Source organism: Palaemon carinicauda, chromosome 35 (genome assembly GCF_036898095.1).
Source record: "Palaemon carinicauda isolate YSFRI2023 chromosome 35, ASM3689809v2, whole genome shotgun sequence".
Taxonomy (NCBI): domain Eukaryota; kingdom Metazoa; phylum Arthropoda; class Malacostraca; order Decapoda; family Palaemonidae; genus Palaemon; species Palaemon carinicauda.
Window position 1 is genome coordinate 21,095,772 of NC_090759.1, and position 17,500 is coordinate 21,113,271.

General features: G+C 37.0%; 1 protein-coding gene across 5 annotated transcripts in view; it reads left to right on the forward strand.

Moving 5' to 3' along the window:
* LOC137627656 (serine/threonine-protein phosphatase 6 regulatory ankyrin repeat subunit B-like) overlaps positions 1-17,500 on the forward strand; it is a 40,803-nt gene that overhangs the window by 21,127 nt on the left and 2,176 nt on the right. For 4 of the 5 annotated variants that reach the window (XM_068358826.1, XM_068358824.1, XM_068358822.1 and 1 more), the window contains 6 exons: positions 2,564-2,876; positions 11,047-11,456; positions 13,673-13,984; positions 14,910-15,200; positions 15,848-16,327; positions 16,461-17,500. The exon at positions 16,461-17,500 is cut by the window's right edge and continues 2,176 nt beyond it. In XM_068358826.1, the coding sequence (XP_068214927.1) occupies positions 2,801-2,876; positions 11,047-11,456; positions 13,673-13,984; positions 14,910-15,200; positions 15,848-16,327; positions 16,461-17,500 (2,609 nt within the window). In that variant the 5' untranslated portion in view covers positions 2,564-2,800. The remainder of the gene's footprint in view (positions 1-2,563; positions 2,877-11,046; positions 11,457-13,672; positions 13,985-14,909; positions 15,201-15,847; positions 16,328-16,460) is intronic. The other variant, XM_068358825.1, reaches the window with a different exon arrangement.

Below are 17,500 nucleotides of genomic sequence, written 5' to 3' on the forward strand. Positions count from 1 at the left end.
AATATGAAAGTTCTCAATATCCTTATCATTAATCTTGATAATCTCCTCCATTATCGCTTCCTTCCATCCATCTTTTTGTCCAGCATCTTGACTAATAACTTTATATTTCAACTGCGGAGATTTCCCGTTCAGTTACACCTTGGCGCTGAATGGTCTCCTCGGCCTTTGGGCCCCAGTTCTATACATCCCTCGGTCCTTATATCAAACGAACCGACTGCTTTGGGACTTCCCGGATTTTTATGATGTTTCTTATTTAATAATCTAACTCTGAACATCCTTCGTAATTCGTCTCCAATGACGAGTCGATCCAGATAAGATCCAATTTTTATAGTTTATTGAGTTTACTGTATAATTTATCGAGTTTGTAGTTTATGAAGTCTATAGTTTATGAGGTTTATAATTTATTGAGTTTATTGTTTATCGAGATATACTTTACAGAATTTATAGTTTACTGAGTTTACTGTGTAATTTATCGAGTTTATAGTTTATGAAGTCTATAGTTTATGAGTTTTATAATTTATTGAGTTTATTGTTTATCGAGATGTATTTTGCAGAATTTATAGTTCATTGAGTTTATAATTTATTAATTTTATAATTAAATGAGATTATAATTTTATTGAGTTTAAAGTTTACAAAGTTTATAATTTATTGAGTATAGTTAATGAAGTTTATAATTTAATGCGTTTACAGTTTATCGAGTTGAAATTTACCGAATTTATAGTTTATTGAGTTTATAGTATATTAAGTTTATAATTTTGTGTGATTATAATTTATTGATTTTATAGTTTACGAAGTTTATAATTTATTGAGATTATAATTTTAGTTTATAGTTTATTAAGTTACTAATTAAGTGAAATTATATTTTATTGAGTTTATATTTTATGAAGTTTATAATTAAGTGAGATTATAATTTATTGAGTTTATAGTTTATCGAGTTATAATTTACAGAATTTATAGTTTATTTAGTTTATAATTAAGTGAGATTATAATGTATTGAGTTTATAGTTTATTAAGTTTATAATTAAGTGAGATTACAATGTATTGAGTTTATAGTTTATGAAGTTTATAATTTATTGAGATTATAGTTTATCGAGTTATAATTTACCGTATTTATAGTTTACTGATTTTGCGAGAATTAGGTTATGGTTCGCTTAGAGAGAAAATTTTTTTATAAATGATCAGTTGACGTAAATATCGCGATTTAAGAATGTTATTTCTGCTTAGCAAGGCCCATTATAATCTTTACTAGTGTTATTTTGGGCACGCATTCATAAATAATCTATATCAAATTTATTATTGGAATATCCTAAAACGAATATAAAATTGTTAATTCTCAAACCCTCTCAGCTTTTGTTACCTATATTTGTTCTTTGTCCATTTAAGCAATTTTACCATTTCTTTTTGTATTTGTGAGCAAAGTTACAAAGAAAGTTGTAAGTGGATTTCTACGCATTCGTCAGCAGAAGGTAAACGTAGCTAGATTTTGGGAGAGATAAGAATGTTTTGTGTGTGTATAGCGTAACGTACCTTTGGTTGGTTAGATTACGGCCCAATGTTCACGTGGAATTTTGAAAATGTCCAAGCCTTCATTGGCAAAGAATAAGTGCCAAGTTGGATTTTTCCCCCAATTTTAAACACGGTAAGGTTAAGTTAAGCTAAAGCACTGTAATTGTATGGTTATAGCCTATCTATCATTTGTAAGCCTTGGCGGGGCTTTGCGGTATCATAACGCCATAAGGATTCCTTTGCAAAAGTAAATTTTTTCTGATTAATTCCTTCAGGGAAGCCTTTAGTCTCATAATGTCTACGAAGCTGGGTGCCACTGCGTTGGAATGTCCGCCCAAAAACGTTTCGTTTTTGGGCCTTGCCAATCTGCTTCCATTGCTTAGATGAGAATTTATTACATCTGTGATCATGTTGTCCTTGATGTCTTATAAAGGTCTTGTTTTAAAAAAAGGTTTATTGCATCAACTGTTATTTTCATTGCATAAATGTATGAAAATATCGACGAATAAAAATTATGAGAATTACAGTAAAAACCATTCTACACAATAAAAGTTCGTTCTGAAAATAACATTTTGTAATAGATAATCCTTAAATAATCTTAAGCAAACTCATCCATAAAATTTGGTGATTATTTTGTGATATACATGAAAAGAGAATTCCATATCAGCAGTTGATATTTATATGTTAATGATTCCATAACATATTTGAAATATAGTAAGACTATCATTTTATTATCAATTAATACTTTTAATTATCATAAAAAAGAAATGATTCAAAGGTTCTGGTTAGTGTCAATCCCAATTATTAGAAGATGGTTTGGAGGTTCCTATTATGCTAACAAATTTCTTTTCCGTATTGATGCTTCTCTTCTACACATTTTTGTTTTTGGATTCGTCAGTCCTTCGTTGTGTGTTTTGATAAGGTCTATTTTTATTGTTTTAAGCTTTTCTTTAAGATTTATCCACTATTGTTGATAGATATGATAATACATTTTTGAGCTAGAATATACAAAACCACACGTCCATATGAACTAGTAACTTTCAACCCCAATTTTCAGAAGTTGCTGGTGGATGGTGTTATTCAAGGCGACCTTGAGAAAGTGACAGAGGCCCTGAAGGGAAGAGTGGATGTTAATCAACTTGTCCCTTGGAAAGATGGCGTCAGCCGCCCTTTGCTTGGGTTATCTGCTTATCTGGGGCATGCCAACTTGGTCGCCCCTTTATTATCTGCAGGGGCGGACGTCGATGGCAGGTGTAGCAGGGAGTTTACGCCTCTCATCCACGCCGCTGGGGAAATGCGATTCGAGGTCATCAAGGAACTGGTTAAGGCTGGGGCCGATATCAACGCCACGACGTCGTCAAGAGAAGTCCGTAAGTAAAGTCTTAATGCTTACGCCAGTTCAAGACTTACTGTAGTTTTTAAATCACCGTTTTTTCCATGACCACTGCTTTCATGGACCTACAGTTTACTGTACATTATTTTTTTTATTCTATTTTGTGGTATATAATGCATCTTACTGTACACAACTAGGTTTAATGCAGCTCTTCTAAAAGAAGGACACTCCAAAATCAAACCATTGCTCTCTAGTCTTGGGTAATGGCAAAGTCGCTGTGCCACGGGCTTTCACTGTCTTGGGTTAGAGTTCTCTTGTTTAAGGGTACACTCGGACACACTACTCTAGCTACTCTTAGCTATTTTCCCTGTTGAAGCTCTTGGGCTTATAGCATCCTGCTTCTTTAACTAGGGATGTAGCTTACCTAGTAGTAAGGGTAATGTATTTCTAAATAGAAGAAAGACAGAAATGACGAGAACGTAGTATGCAATGGAAGATGAAATATCAGTGGAAGGAGAAAGAATTAATGAGGTAGAATCATTTAAGTATTTAGGAACTATGATCTCCAATACAGGGTCTTTAGAACTAGAGTTTAGTGAAAGATTGAATAAAAGCAAATCAGACAATGGCTAGGTTAAGTAAAATAGGGTAATCAAATCACCTGAAATGACAATGAAACAACCTCCTATAGATTTAGTAGATTTGAGAACAAAGCCCTCAGAAGGATATTGGAAGTTAAAGGGCATGGAAGGATTAGAAATGAAACTATAAGAGAGATTACTCGTGTGCCTTATGTGAATGAGATCATGATGAGGGGTAGATGGAGGTGGTTTGGGCATGCTCTTCGCACTCCCCAAGAGAGATTAGTTCACCAAACTTTCATCTGGGAAGACCCATGCCTACATGGCTGAGGACTATGAAGCGTGAAGTAGGAGATGATGAACGGAGAAGTATTGAATTAAAAGCTCAAGATAGAGATGACTGGCAAAATCTAACCGAGGCTGTTTGCGTCAATAGACGTAGAAGGAAATGATGATGATGATGATGAATTCTAATAATTGGTGACTTGATGGGAACCACCTCCGCAGTGTGTTAGAAACTCACAATGCACACACTACGCTATGGAGGCTCTCACTTTCCCTGGATTTTAATAAGACCCTTCTTCCATATCTTTACCACACCACATAACCTAAAAGGTTATTATTTCCTCTTCCTAAAACACTGTAATTTTTCGTCCTTTGTTGTATATGACCAAGGAATTTCAACACATTATTATTATTATTATTATTATTATTATTATTATTATTATTAACTAAGCTACAACCCTAGTTGGAAAATCAAGATGCTATAAGACCAATGGCTCTAACAGGGAAAAATAGTCCAATGAGGAAAGGAAATAAATATGAGAAATAATGAACAGTTAAAGTAAAATGTTTAAAAAAAAGTAACAGTATCAAAACAGATAATTTATATATAAACTATAAAAAAGACTTGTCATCCTGTTCAACAAAAACATTTGCGGCAAGTTTGAACTTTTGAAGTTCTACCAATTCAACTGCCCGATTAGGAAGATCATTCCACAACTTGGTCACAGCTAGAATAAAACTTTTAGAATACTATCTAGTATTGAGCCTCATGATGGAGAAGAGCTGACTTTTAGAATTAACTGCATGTCTAGTATTATGAACAAGATGGAAGTGTCCGGGAAGATCTGAATGTGAAGGATGCTCAGAATTATGAAAAATCTTATGCAACATGCATAACGAACTAATTGAACGACGATATCTGAGATTAATATCTAGATCAGGAATAAGAAAGTTAATAGACCGTAAGTTCCTGTCCAACAAATTAAGATGAGAATCAGCAGCTGAAGACTAGACAGGAGAACAATACTTGAAACAAGGTAGAATGGAAGAATTAAAATACGTCTTCAGAATAAGATTGATCACCGAAAATCTTAAAACTCTCTCAATAATTCAATTTTTTTTTTTTTTTTTTTTTTTTTTTTTTGCAATTGAAGAAGACACAGACCTAATGTGTTTCTCAGAAGTAAATTTGTTGTCGAGAATCACACCTAAAATTTTTAGGAGTCATAGAGTTAAAGAAACATTATCAATGCTGAGATCCGGATGTTGAGGAACCACTGTCCTTGACCTACTTACAATCATACTTTGAGTTTTGTTAGGATTCAACTTCATGCCCCATAATTTGCACCTTGCACTAATTTTAGCTAGATCTCTATTAAGGGATTCAACAACTCCTGATCTACATTCAGGAGATGGAATTGATGCAAAGAGTGTAGCATCCTCTGCATATGTAACAAGCATGTTTTCTAGGCCAAACCACATGTCATGTGTATATAGTATGAAAAGTAGTGGGCCAAGAACACTACCCTCAAGAACACCAGATATCACATACCTATACTCACTATGGTGCCCATCAACAACAACTCTGCAATCTATTACTTAAAAATTCGATAATAATTCTAAGAAACGACCCACCCACTCCTAACTGTTTGAGTTTGAAAACAAAGGCCTCATGATTAACACGGTCAAAGGCAGCACTAAATTCAAGGCCAATCATACAAACTTCCTGACCACAGTCAAGGGATTTCTATATAGCATTGGAGATTGTAAGAAGAGTATCATATGGTTCAAGGCCTTTACGAAAACCAAATTGCAAATTAGGGATCAGATGATTAGCTTCAGCAAACCTATTAAGACGTTTTGCCAAAAGACATTAAAAAATTCAGATAATATTGGAGTTATTGAAGTTCGGCAGTAATCAGTTGGACTTGAGCTACCACAAAACATTTATATACTGTAGTGGAGTAACATTACCAATTCTCCTACAAGTGCTAAAAGCTCCTCTTCCAGCTAACTTACGCAAAATAACAGATAACTTTGGAGCTAAGAAATCTGCAGTCTTTATTAAAAAACAAAGGAAAAATACCATTGGGGTCTACACCTCCTTAAGCAACAAGGTCTATCAAGAGAGCTTTAATTTTACAAGATCGAAAAGCTAAACTAGCGAGTTTAGTCTCTGGAAAACAAGAATGAGTAAGATCAAGTTTTTCATTACTCTGCTTACTGTCAAACATATCAGCCAAAAAGGTTGCCTATTCCTTTGGACCGTTAGTGACAGAGCCATCTGGTTTAAGTAAAAGAGGAACTGTTGCATCCACACCAAAGAGTGCAGATTTAAGGGTAGTTCAGCACTTATGTTCCTGGGATGTACCAGAAAGGGTTTCTTTTATTGTTAATTTGTATTCCTTTTTAGTTGAAGCATAAATTCTCTGAGCAAAAGCTCAAAGCTGAGTATAATGATTCCATGTCAAATCTGATCTGTTACCCTTCCGAAGATGATAGGCCTCTTGCTTCTCCAAATAAGCATATTTGCAATCATTATTGAACCATAGTTTGTCCTTCACTCGGTACCTTAGCACACGAAAAGGTATACGCCTATCAATTATGTTGACTAAATTTTCATTGAAAGGGACAACAGGATCAACCATACAATTGTGACCAATGCAAGCCTAAAAGATCACTGAAAAGCCCATTCCAGTCTGCTTGAGATATCATACAAATCTTACATGAGTATGATATGGCAGGGACAGGCTGATCAGTCTTCACTACTAATAAAATCAAGGCATGATCAGATGTTCCAGCTGGAGAACCAACCTTACTTGTTATAACGCCAGGGGAGTCGGTGTATACAAGGTCCAAACAGTTACCAGACCTGTGAGTAGCTTCCTTTATGATTTGCTCACAGCCTGATTCATTGGCAAAGTCTAAAACTCTTAAGCCATGGCGATCACTAGGAGAATCACAATTTAACCACTCCCTATGGTGAGCATTGAAATCACCAAAAAAGATAAAAGAGGCCTTTCTATCATGTTCTTGTATCCTAGCCATAATGGTAAGATGACAATCGGAGGTAGAATAAAACATGTCTGGATTCCGGTAGATCAAGCACTAATAGAAGTTGTTATGCCTGCCACAAAATTTTATTACTTGAATCTTATGACATTCACATACATAGCAGGACTTATGAGAAGCAGGGTACTTAGGACTGATATTGGCTTCTTGAAACCAGCTATAAGGAGCTCAGATTAGTGCCTCATATTAGAAACCAAAGTTTCTGATCACAAAAGAATATCATACTGTCTGGACGTAAGGTCTTGAATATTTGCATGATTTCCCAAATCCCTATTAAGGGAAGAATTGGAAGCTAAAAAGAGACTATTTGCCTCTTTATCCTTCCAATCGTATCTAGAGATGCTTATTAGAAACTATTCCAAATCTGATCTCTAGTTTGTCTTGGCGAAGACTCGCCTAACCATATTTCATGTTGATCTCCATGCTTTCTTCCTAGCCAGGAGAGCACGTAGAGAATGTGCACTAGCCGCTGCTACGATCAGGCATGAACCTAGAAAACTGACCGACTCAAATATCTGGGGTAAAGATCTCTTCCCCTAGGAATTGGTTAAGGATGTCATGGACAAAGCGGCTTAGAAGAATAAGAGCCTTGTAGACAAGTGGGGTATTTCTTCTAAACGGAAATTTACCCCCAGTGAAGGACCTCAACCCAAGGGCAAGAAGCCCAGAGTACACTCTAAGGGAAGGAAATCCTTTCCTGTTGTGAGAGCCTCAGTTGCCAACATCCCTTAGATTGTATACACGGTTCCCCAGCAGCATGTCCCATAGTCTCCAGCCTTCAACCCGGTGTATGAGAGAGCCACCACCACGTTCCACCCTGCCATGGCTCAAAAGAAGAGCACCAGTAGCAGGGGAAGGTCTGGAAAAGGCGGTTAATCTAGAGGCCGAGGAAGTATAGGCAAGGTGGTTAAAGACCCCTTCTTCGTTCAAAGGTACTCACCAGAGGGCAACCGGAAAGAGTCTTGGGTTCACTGCAGTTCGCTGCCGTGACGGACCCGGTCCTAAAAGCAAGACTCAAAAATGTCAACAGAGTCTGGAGAAGGATATCATATGCTCGGAGATATCTTCACCACAATACCCCGGTCTTATTGCGAACGCAGTGAAAGCCATGGTCTACTGCCAGGAGTTTATCGACACATGTCCCTCTGCAGTACCCTCCTCCTTCCTTGACTATTTACACGGACGTCTCGGAACAAAGTTGAGGGGGGGACACTCCTCTTCCATGAAAGTACAGGGTCACTGGTCATTCGCATTTTAGAAACTTCACATTAATATTCTGGAAGCTATGGCAGTGTTTCTGACTCTGAAGAGAATGAACCCAAGATCAACCTCAGATCAACCATGTGATCCTAGCCACCCTCACTGTAGCACATTGGAGGAACTGGCATCTCTCAGTAGTTCACCTCGAAGGTGTTGCAATGTGACAGTGGACGCCCTGTCAAGATCTAAGCCTCTGGAAACAGTAGGGTTTCTGGACCCAATATCATACTGTTTCATACTAGAACAAATCCCAGAACTACAAATCAATCTCTTTGGGACGAGCTTCAACAAGAAGCTTCCCGATATGTAGCACAGAACTTAGATACGGAAACGATAGGGATGGATGCGATATCTCTAGATTGGAACCAGTGGTCTGGCATCTACCTATTTCCACCATTCAACCTCCTAATGAAAGTCCTGAACAAACTGCGGACTTTCAAGGGAACAGCAGCTCTAGTGGCTCCCAAGTGGCCCAAGGGCAATTGGTATCATCTTGTTCTGGAACTCAAACCTCTCCAGGTCCTTCTACCATCTCTAGTGCTATCCCAGAATGTTCAACAGAAGACTGTTTTCGCTTCCTTTTGAATAATGAAAACCCTTGAGCTCATGATTTTCTCGCCCTCGCTGTTCAGAGTTTGGAGTTGCCAAGGAGAGAATTGACTTCATAGAAGAGTACAAGTCCAAACCACGAAATGACAGTATTTGTCTTCCTGAAAAAAAATGGGTTGCATCCATGAAAAGTTATCAGCCCTCTTCCATTTCTATGGACTTCTGTATTTCTTTCTTTATCTCATTGCATGATAAGGACTGGCCTTTACAACTATTGCCTTATGTAAGTTGGCACTAACTAGACCCATTGCTTATGCTTTTGATATTGAACTCAATAGCGAGCTGTTCAATAAGATCCCGAAGTCATGTGCTAAAGTGAAACCTAATGCTCCTCCTAATGCTATTTTTTGGCCGTTGGGTAAAGTCCTGCACTTTGGCTCCTCGATAGATAACACCTCTTCTTCTCCGAGGGATCATACTTTAAAGTCTATCTCTTTGCTTTCTATGGCTTCTGGTGCTAGAGTCAGCGATATTGTGTCTCTTTTAAGGGATGATGACCACATTGAATTCTCAGAATCGGGGGAGGTAAATCTTTACCCTGATCCTGCATTCTTAGCGAAAAACGAACTTCCCTCGAAAGGCTGGGGGCCTTGGAGGATTGTCCCACTTCAGGAGGAAGTGCCTTAAGGCCTACCTGTTAAAGAGCCGGGTCTTTCAAGGCGGTCAACTTTTTAAAGGGGAGATGACAGGATCTAATCTTTCTCTGTAACAGCTAAGGTCCAATCTCACCTATTTCATAAGAAGGTCTGACCCTGATAGTAACCATCAGGTCATCATCCCAGGAAAATTGCCTCTTCCTTAAATTTTTTTTCCAGTCTATGTCCTTTGCAGGCTGACAGGCTTACACGGGCTGGAAATCTTCACGAGTGTTCTTCAAAACATTACTTACGACAGTTAAAAAAGATTAAACGCTTTGTAGTGGTCACTGGTAGTTTGATTAAACCAGCTTCTTAAGTGTTGTATATGGACTCTTATAGACTGTATAGTTGGGACTTCTTAGTCTGCATTGTGCAAGGAGACTCATGTTCCTCTTTTCAATATACTATTTGATATTGTAAAGAGTCAAAGGGGATATTTTTCCCTTTATGTCATGAGTGTTACTATTTTACTACTCTGTTACATATAATTTTGGGGTCGGAAAACTCCGGTTTTCTGTATATATTTACTGAATATAATCTTACAATTGATTACTGTTACATTTATGCATCGTTGGAAACAATAAAAAAATGCTGTTCCTTTTTGTTTTGCCATCCATCGGACCTACTGTACAAAATAAAAGTGGTGTACCGCAATTTTTAACCCTCCTTTTATAGACTTCGGTCTTTTCATCCAGTGAGTGGGACTGTGACGTTGATTTGCTTTGCTCCTACTTTTTACAAACATATTGCTTGCACCATAGCTTGGTACCATAGTTACCAATGCTAAAGGAAGTATGATTATGTCTATGGTGTGTAAAGGGTTAAAAACTCTCCTGGCCGCAACCTAGAATGATAATTCTTTGGTACACTTCCATCAGGACGACATAGCTCGAGACCTAAAATCGGATTTAGACATAGGAAAAATCTATTTTGGAGTGAGATACCTATGTCGTTCTGAAGGCCCGCCTGTTACTTTCCCATCCCCTTCCAATTCTCAGTTTGGGACCTCTCATCATGCGATGGCTGCTCCTGGAATGGTTCAACAGGAAATGTGTTAGTTGTAGCACATTGAGATCGGGAGTTGTAACAGCTCACTTGCCCACGTATCCTACCTTCTACCTTATCCTTCGAGACAAGGTTAACTCTATTCGGGGAAGGTTAACCATGGCTTGTTATTAACACGTCCCTGATTTATACACGATATCTCTCAGGATATTCGCTCTGGAGGTCAGAACTCCGTTGATACCACTAAGATAAAATTTCTCTGGTATATCACTTGCAGAAATATCCCAAGTAGAAGCTGCCAATGAGGAACTTCCATCAGGACGACATGGCTATCTTACCCAAAAAAAGATTTTTCCCATGTCAAAACCCATTTTATAGACACCAGTCACTTCACAATTAATTTACATCACATTTTTTTTCAAAATTTTAGCTTACATATACACAGTAGCAGGGAGTTGTCTGGCCAAAGAACTAACCACTAGAGAGTTATAGGATACTTTAAAAACAGCCCAGTTAATTTGATGTTTGATCGTATATTAGGCACGACACTTTTCTTTACCTATGCATACAAAATAATCTGGGTTTTACAGACTAAATATAAGCGACAAGGATGCCTTTCCCCAATCCTTTCCTTTTTCTATGTCTTTGAGATCTTCCAAAACTAAGCATGTCATAGTAAAGGTCTGGAAGATAGGTTTAGTATCTTTAATATATGAATAAAAATAGATGATTGATAGTGATAATTTCATTTGAACAGGAAATTCCGTCTTGCACACCAGTGTCATGAAGAAACACGTTGATGCGGTGACTTTCCTTTTAGCTCAGGAGGGACTGAATGTGAGTCCGCAAGATGACTTGGGCTACAGCCCTTTACATGTTGCCTCTAGAATAAATCACATCCCTATCATCAACCTATTAGTAGACGCTGGAGCAGATCTGAACTTACATACTATTCATGGTTGGACTCCCCTGCATATCGCCAGCATGAGTGGGAGCCTAGATGCTGTTAAGAGGCTTCTTGAGTTGAAGTTTGATATCTATGCAGTAGACATGGAGGGCCGCACCCCGTGCCATCTCGCCGACGAACTGGGAATGATTGATGTTTATTGGTATTTCATTAAGAAGGCAGGCCAAACAGAAGACACTACTTTGACACCACCCCAGAAGGTTAGTACAAGTTTGTCACTGGTTATGTTGATGGCAGTATTAAATAACATAGAGGGGGATGATAATGTATTCATATTTTACAATATTTGGTCGTTGCCATCTTTCTAAAATCTTTATTGTACTACCATAATACCAAACTTACAAAGGCATGGGATGCCGACCTCATTTTCTATACCACATTGATATGTTATTAGTACTCGCATAATACTCAAATTATAGTCATAGAATAGATGAATGAAATTATCCATATCTCTGCAGAAGCTTTGGATGTGGTGTTTTATATGGACAAAAGTATGGATGTTACAGGTGAATTAGATAGAGAAAAAAATGCAGATGATGTCAATATACGATTTGTTCAGTACTTTGAGTGTGGAATTAAAATGACTGTAGGGGTGAGAACTGCAGGAATATGGTGTAAGAAAAAAAAGCTAGTACAATTGAAAAGGTTTTATTAGATTGTTTTGATGTAGTTTTACGACATGGAAACAATAGACAACTGTAAGATAGTTAGAATTTTTTTTATAGTTAAATGGGGAAAAGTAGAAGAGAAAAGCAGTTAGAGTTTTTGGTAAATGGTGCGTTGGGATAGAATGGTCTTGTATCCAAGAACCTCGAGAGGTTATACAAGATAAAGGTGCATGATACTTGGTGTGTAAAGAGGTCAGCTAATTTCTGGTTTCCTCTCAATTTAGATAAATGAAGTAGTTGATGTCCAATTGAAGTCTTCTATAGCAATGAAGGATTCATTGGTAGCTTTGAACTTACATGAAAATAAGAAGTTTTATAGGAAAGTAATGTAAATAAATCTCAATGAAAGATGCAATTGTAGAAATGCATTCATGGGCTGATGGAGTAATTAATTTGAAGCCTTGTTGAAATTCGATGGTAGCTGAAGGACAAAACTAAATGATGCAAGACTTGGAGCTGTAACATAATTCTAAGAATCCTTTTGTAAGTGAATGCTGAGGATGTAAGAAATGCGATAAAAAGGTTTTAAAAAGCAAAGACACTTGAAGTTAATGGGATTACAAGTAAGATGCTGTAGTGTAGAGGTTATGGTGCTATTGAATGGCTGACAAGGTTTGTAAGGTGTGTCTGGGGGAGGGAACAGCCCCAAAAGGATGAGTAAGGGGAATAGATGTTCCGTTGTATAAAGGTAAAGGGGATATGAACGACAATATGTTAGGGAAGGAGTATAAAATTCAATATTGTCAGGAGGAAGGAGGGAAAACCAAAACATGGTTTGATAGATTTAAGTGAAAGGCATATTGTAATCAAAGGTCTTTGATCTACAGGAATCACAAGATAGATATTAAATGAGCAATGTATGTGCGTCTGATGAGAATTTTGCGGAAGTGTATGCATATAAGGTAACTAATGTGAAAGTTTTATTACACAGAATTTCTATCCCCAAATATGACTGCTGCCTTGTGTTTTTATAAGTTAGGGAAACATGATATTATGAAACGAAATATAATTGAGTGTTTCTTAATAATAGTGTTCCTACAACACCACGTCATCACATTTTTATGGAAAACAAAAGACATATATTATGGTAGACGTAAGTGAAATGATAACAGATTTCTTCAAATATGAAAAGGAATTAATATCTTGTATAGTTACACCTCCAATATTTCATCCTGAATCGTTTTCTTTTCCGTAATTCTCGTTATGATAGAGCATGGTCTTGATGACGAACGTGATTTCTGTAAAATTTTGTTTTGAAGGCGCCCATCAGGTTATCATAGCAATGGTTAGCTGCATACGGAAAATAGTATTGAAAATTGAGTGTGCTATGTTAAATGGTCCCAATTATAAAGAAAGAGCGGTAACTAAGAGAGGACGTAGGCTGATTTCATTTAAATTTGGCACATGCAAAGACTTCTACCGTTGTTGTTTTCATTGCCGATAAAGCTGGATATTGTTTATATCAAAATTATAGTGATCAACTAGGCATAATGCAAGAAAGGGTATTTTGTTCTACCCTGATGTCCATACTAAAGAGTCGAGTGATTATACGACCAGGTCCTAAAAACTATACTGAATTTATATATTTTCAGTTTTAGGCCTACTGCGTATAGACCAAGGTAAACATATTACTGTATTACGCGTGGTTAAACTATACCAGGAGTGAGGGTTGTAGGGGTTAATGTTGAAGAATTACAAATCTTCAATCTTGAATATTAACGGTAAAATGTAAGTGTTTTCGATTCTAGTGTGAGAAGAGGTACGACATAGAGAAATGGCTCCTGGAATGGGCTAACGATGGCAGCGACTATGTAATGCCCATGTTGAAGCGTAACCAACCAGACCCCTTTGATGGTTACTATCAAGATAAGCGTGGATACACAACTCTCCACATTACAGCTGAGAAGGGTAATCTTAAGATGGTGAAGATGCTTTTAGACGAGTGTTTCATGTACCCTGCAGTTCGAGATAGGAAGAATCGAACACCGGCTGATTTGGCAAGAGCCAACGGCCACTTTGACGTAGCTGAATCTATTGAAAGTTACTATCCTCCTCAAAAGGTTTGTTGACATTTTAACTTTTGCTGTGGTTTTTTTTTTTTTTTTTTTTTTTTTTTTTTTTTTTTTTTTTTTTTGCTCAAGGCAACGAAACATAGTAGGAGTGTAAATTTATGCTGATAGGTAATAGTAAAAAAAGGCACTAGCTGATTAAAGTTGAAAGTATTTGCACTGAAGGCATTGATATAGGGTCTTTGCTGCTAGTGGCTCCCAAATTTTAGTCTCACTTTACCTCCGTTCGCTTTTCCCCCATTTCATCTTGCTGCCTAATCCATTTTAACTTTTACTGAAGTCTTAATGCATGATTTTCAACCCAGTTGCACCTTTCAGTGAATGACCTCCCCTCCCATAGCGCTGAGCCATATCACATCCGTAATTCCATAAAGCAAATCAAACGACCTGGTGATTACACTTGAAAAGGGGAACCCTGGGAAATTTTACATTTTGTTCAATTTTGACCGACACTAATTATACAGTGTAATCTATTTGATATAAAGAAACCCCGAGTAGATACATTTTAAAATTGTATAACATTGACATAAACTAGTCAGTAGGGTATGAAGCATTTGTTACAAAAATGTAAACTTCAAGTATTTACAAAAAAAAAGAAAAAAAAAAACACACTGATAGCTGCAGCAACTTATGGTAGTGAATTAGACCTATTAATGTTAGGTATTTTTCTGTGAATTTTCCCTATCCCAGGTCTAATGGGAAAACATGGCCTTGATTCTCAAAGAATTTTACATTGATTTGAAGTACTTTTTTATTTTCCTGTGTTTTGAAAACCCAACGTAATGCTTTATGTGCATGCGTATGGTCTTATAAAATAAATATTTTTGGATCTGTATAAGTGGTGAAGGTGCTCGCTTATGTTTTACTTTCATCTATCAAGAACATTTTCTCATGTTTTTATTATAATTTATGGCAGACTCACGAAGAAAAGGAAGCACTTTACCTAGAGCTGTTAGAGTTGATCGGTCAAGGAGATGATGTGGTAAAGGCGTCAACTTTGCTTCGCAGTGGTGCCCCAATAGAGCCTTTTGGGCAGCATTCAAATCATGCACTTTTCGTAGCCATGACGGCCAATCGGAGGAGGATCCTGACGCTTTTGCTAGCTAGTGGGGTACCAATAACCACGACATTTCAGGGTCTTAACATTTTGCAGATTCCCTGGATTTCTCCTCATGTCTCAACATTTGTGAGAATGATAATCACCAGAGTAAGTCCCATTTTGAGTGCTGTTTCATATAACTGTTTTAACCACGATTTCATTTCTGATGTATTTACTTTCTTAAAGAAAACTTTATATTTACCTCTCTTGTTTACGCCGTGAGGAATATCACCTACTACCCAACCCTGCAGAGATTAGAAGAAATACTATACGATAGTTACAACATTGTCTTCAATAAACTAACGAAGATCTTATTAATTTGGTATTGTGTTCTTCAGCTGCATAATTAGAGATCCATAAATGACAGTTTTCTAAAGGTTCAATTGTGTATGTTAAACTGCAAGAAACAGCACTAGGGAGATCACAAGCCCATCCAAAGAGATTGAACACAAGTTAGAAATTTAAGGAAAAATCATGATTTTTTTTTTTTTCATGTGTGAATTTTCATTTTAGTCACTAATTCGGGAACACACCAATATGTCATTTAACAACTTTGTAGATCTTCATATAATAACTATTCAATGTCTCTTTCCACCTTGCACCTTCTTAGTTATTTTATATTGACTAATGAATCAGAATGGGAGCTGTGGAATATTACCTTTTACAAGTTATTGTTTTACAGGAAATACAGGAATTTATAATTATTCATACCAAGGTCTTGTAGTAAGTTTTTTTATCAATTATGTTAATTTCAGATGACAGCCTTTGTATTAGAAGAAGAACTTAGTAGAGTCATTCCAGAAAGAGATCAACTGCGAGCTGGAATTAGCTATTTACTGGAAAAAGTGAGAAGTGACACACCATGGGTTGCTCGCTGGCCAGAAAGTAATTCTCCCAGTGCCATTGACTTGCCACAGCACTATGATCCGTACTGTAGGATACCAGAAGAGCATTATTCCTCTGCATCTACATCAGCTAATCTCACTAAACTTATGGTACAGGCTGTGCAATCTAACTGCACTTTGACAACGGCTTTTCTACAACAGGCTGGTGGAGTACCATTCGCTTTAGATGCTGAGAGTGGTGAATCTCCATTTACAACAGCATTAAAGTGCCATCACTGGGATATAGCTCATCAGATCGCTAAAGGCACTGCCTGTCTTTATATTCCTGATGGTTCTGGTATTCTGCCAAGAAATCTCCTTCGGCAATATCATTTGCAGGATCTGGAAAAGGTAAGAAAATCGTAATTTGATTACATGTTTAATGATTGTATCTAAAGTGTATCAGGAATAGATTTGTCAGTACTTTGTATTCATGTAAGAGTCAACAGAAACCTTTACCAATATTTTTTTTTTTCAATTGCAGGGCATATTTGACAAGGAGTTCAGGAAAATCGATGATGAAATAGAGAAAGCTAAAGAAAATGATACAAAGGTTGAACTGCAAAGAATCCGAGAACTCCAAAGGAGCCTCTATGAGGTTTACATTGGAGCAAAAGTTGATGAGAATATTTGCATTAGCCATGATCTAGGAGCACAAGCTCTTCTTCTAGCATCTCAGTTTGGGCTTTCACAGTTGGTGCACCTTCTGTTAAGTGTAGCTCATCTTGATGTCAACATAACATTGGAAACACATATGGACACAACAGCACTTCACCAGGCTGCTGCTTTTGGACATTCAGACCTATGCACTTTACTTATCAGCAGAGGAGCTAAGATAGATGAGAAAGATCGCTTCCATCACACTCCGCCCCATTTTGCTGCAATGTTCAGTCATGAATCTGCTTATCAACAGCTTACTACATTTATGCAGGATCCTAATATAACAAATTTGTCAAATAATAATCCTAGTACTGTTAGGGAAAACTTTAATACTCTTCTTAAACAGTACAATGTTCTTGAAGACTTCCTGGAGAGAGGTGAAGATGTATATGCATGCAATGATCCAGCGGAAGCAGAGAAAAAGAAATTGAATCAAATACCTCTTTCTTATGTTGTCGAATTGAGTCATTCTCTCCGAGTAAACTTTTATGAGGGTGAGGCAGCTCAAGTTAAACAGGTGGTTATTACAGAGCTTGAGAAGATAAGAGACGAGATAGCTAAAATAAATCCCATATTTAATGGAGAATTAGCACTGCTGGGTAGTGCTGCTGATAACACACGCCTTCATGCACCCGACGAATTTGATTTTAATTTTTGTGTTGACATGTCTCAGTTGCTAAATCTTTCAGTTGCTGAGTTTAAGGATAAAGGAGAAGGTCGCATGAAGGGTCATCCAAAATATCTAAAAGTTTCTTCACAAGATAAAGAAATGCAGAGATTATTGAAGAAGTCAAACTGGAAGGATGAGTTTTATAAAGCTGTTGTTGAATGTATGAAGACTCATGTCTTTTCAAATTGCCATTT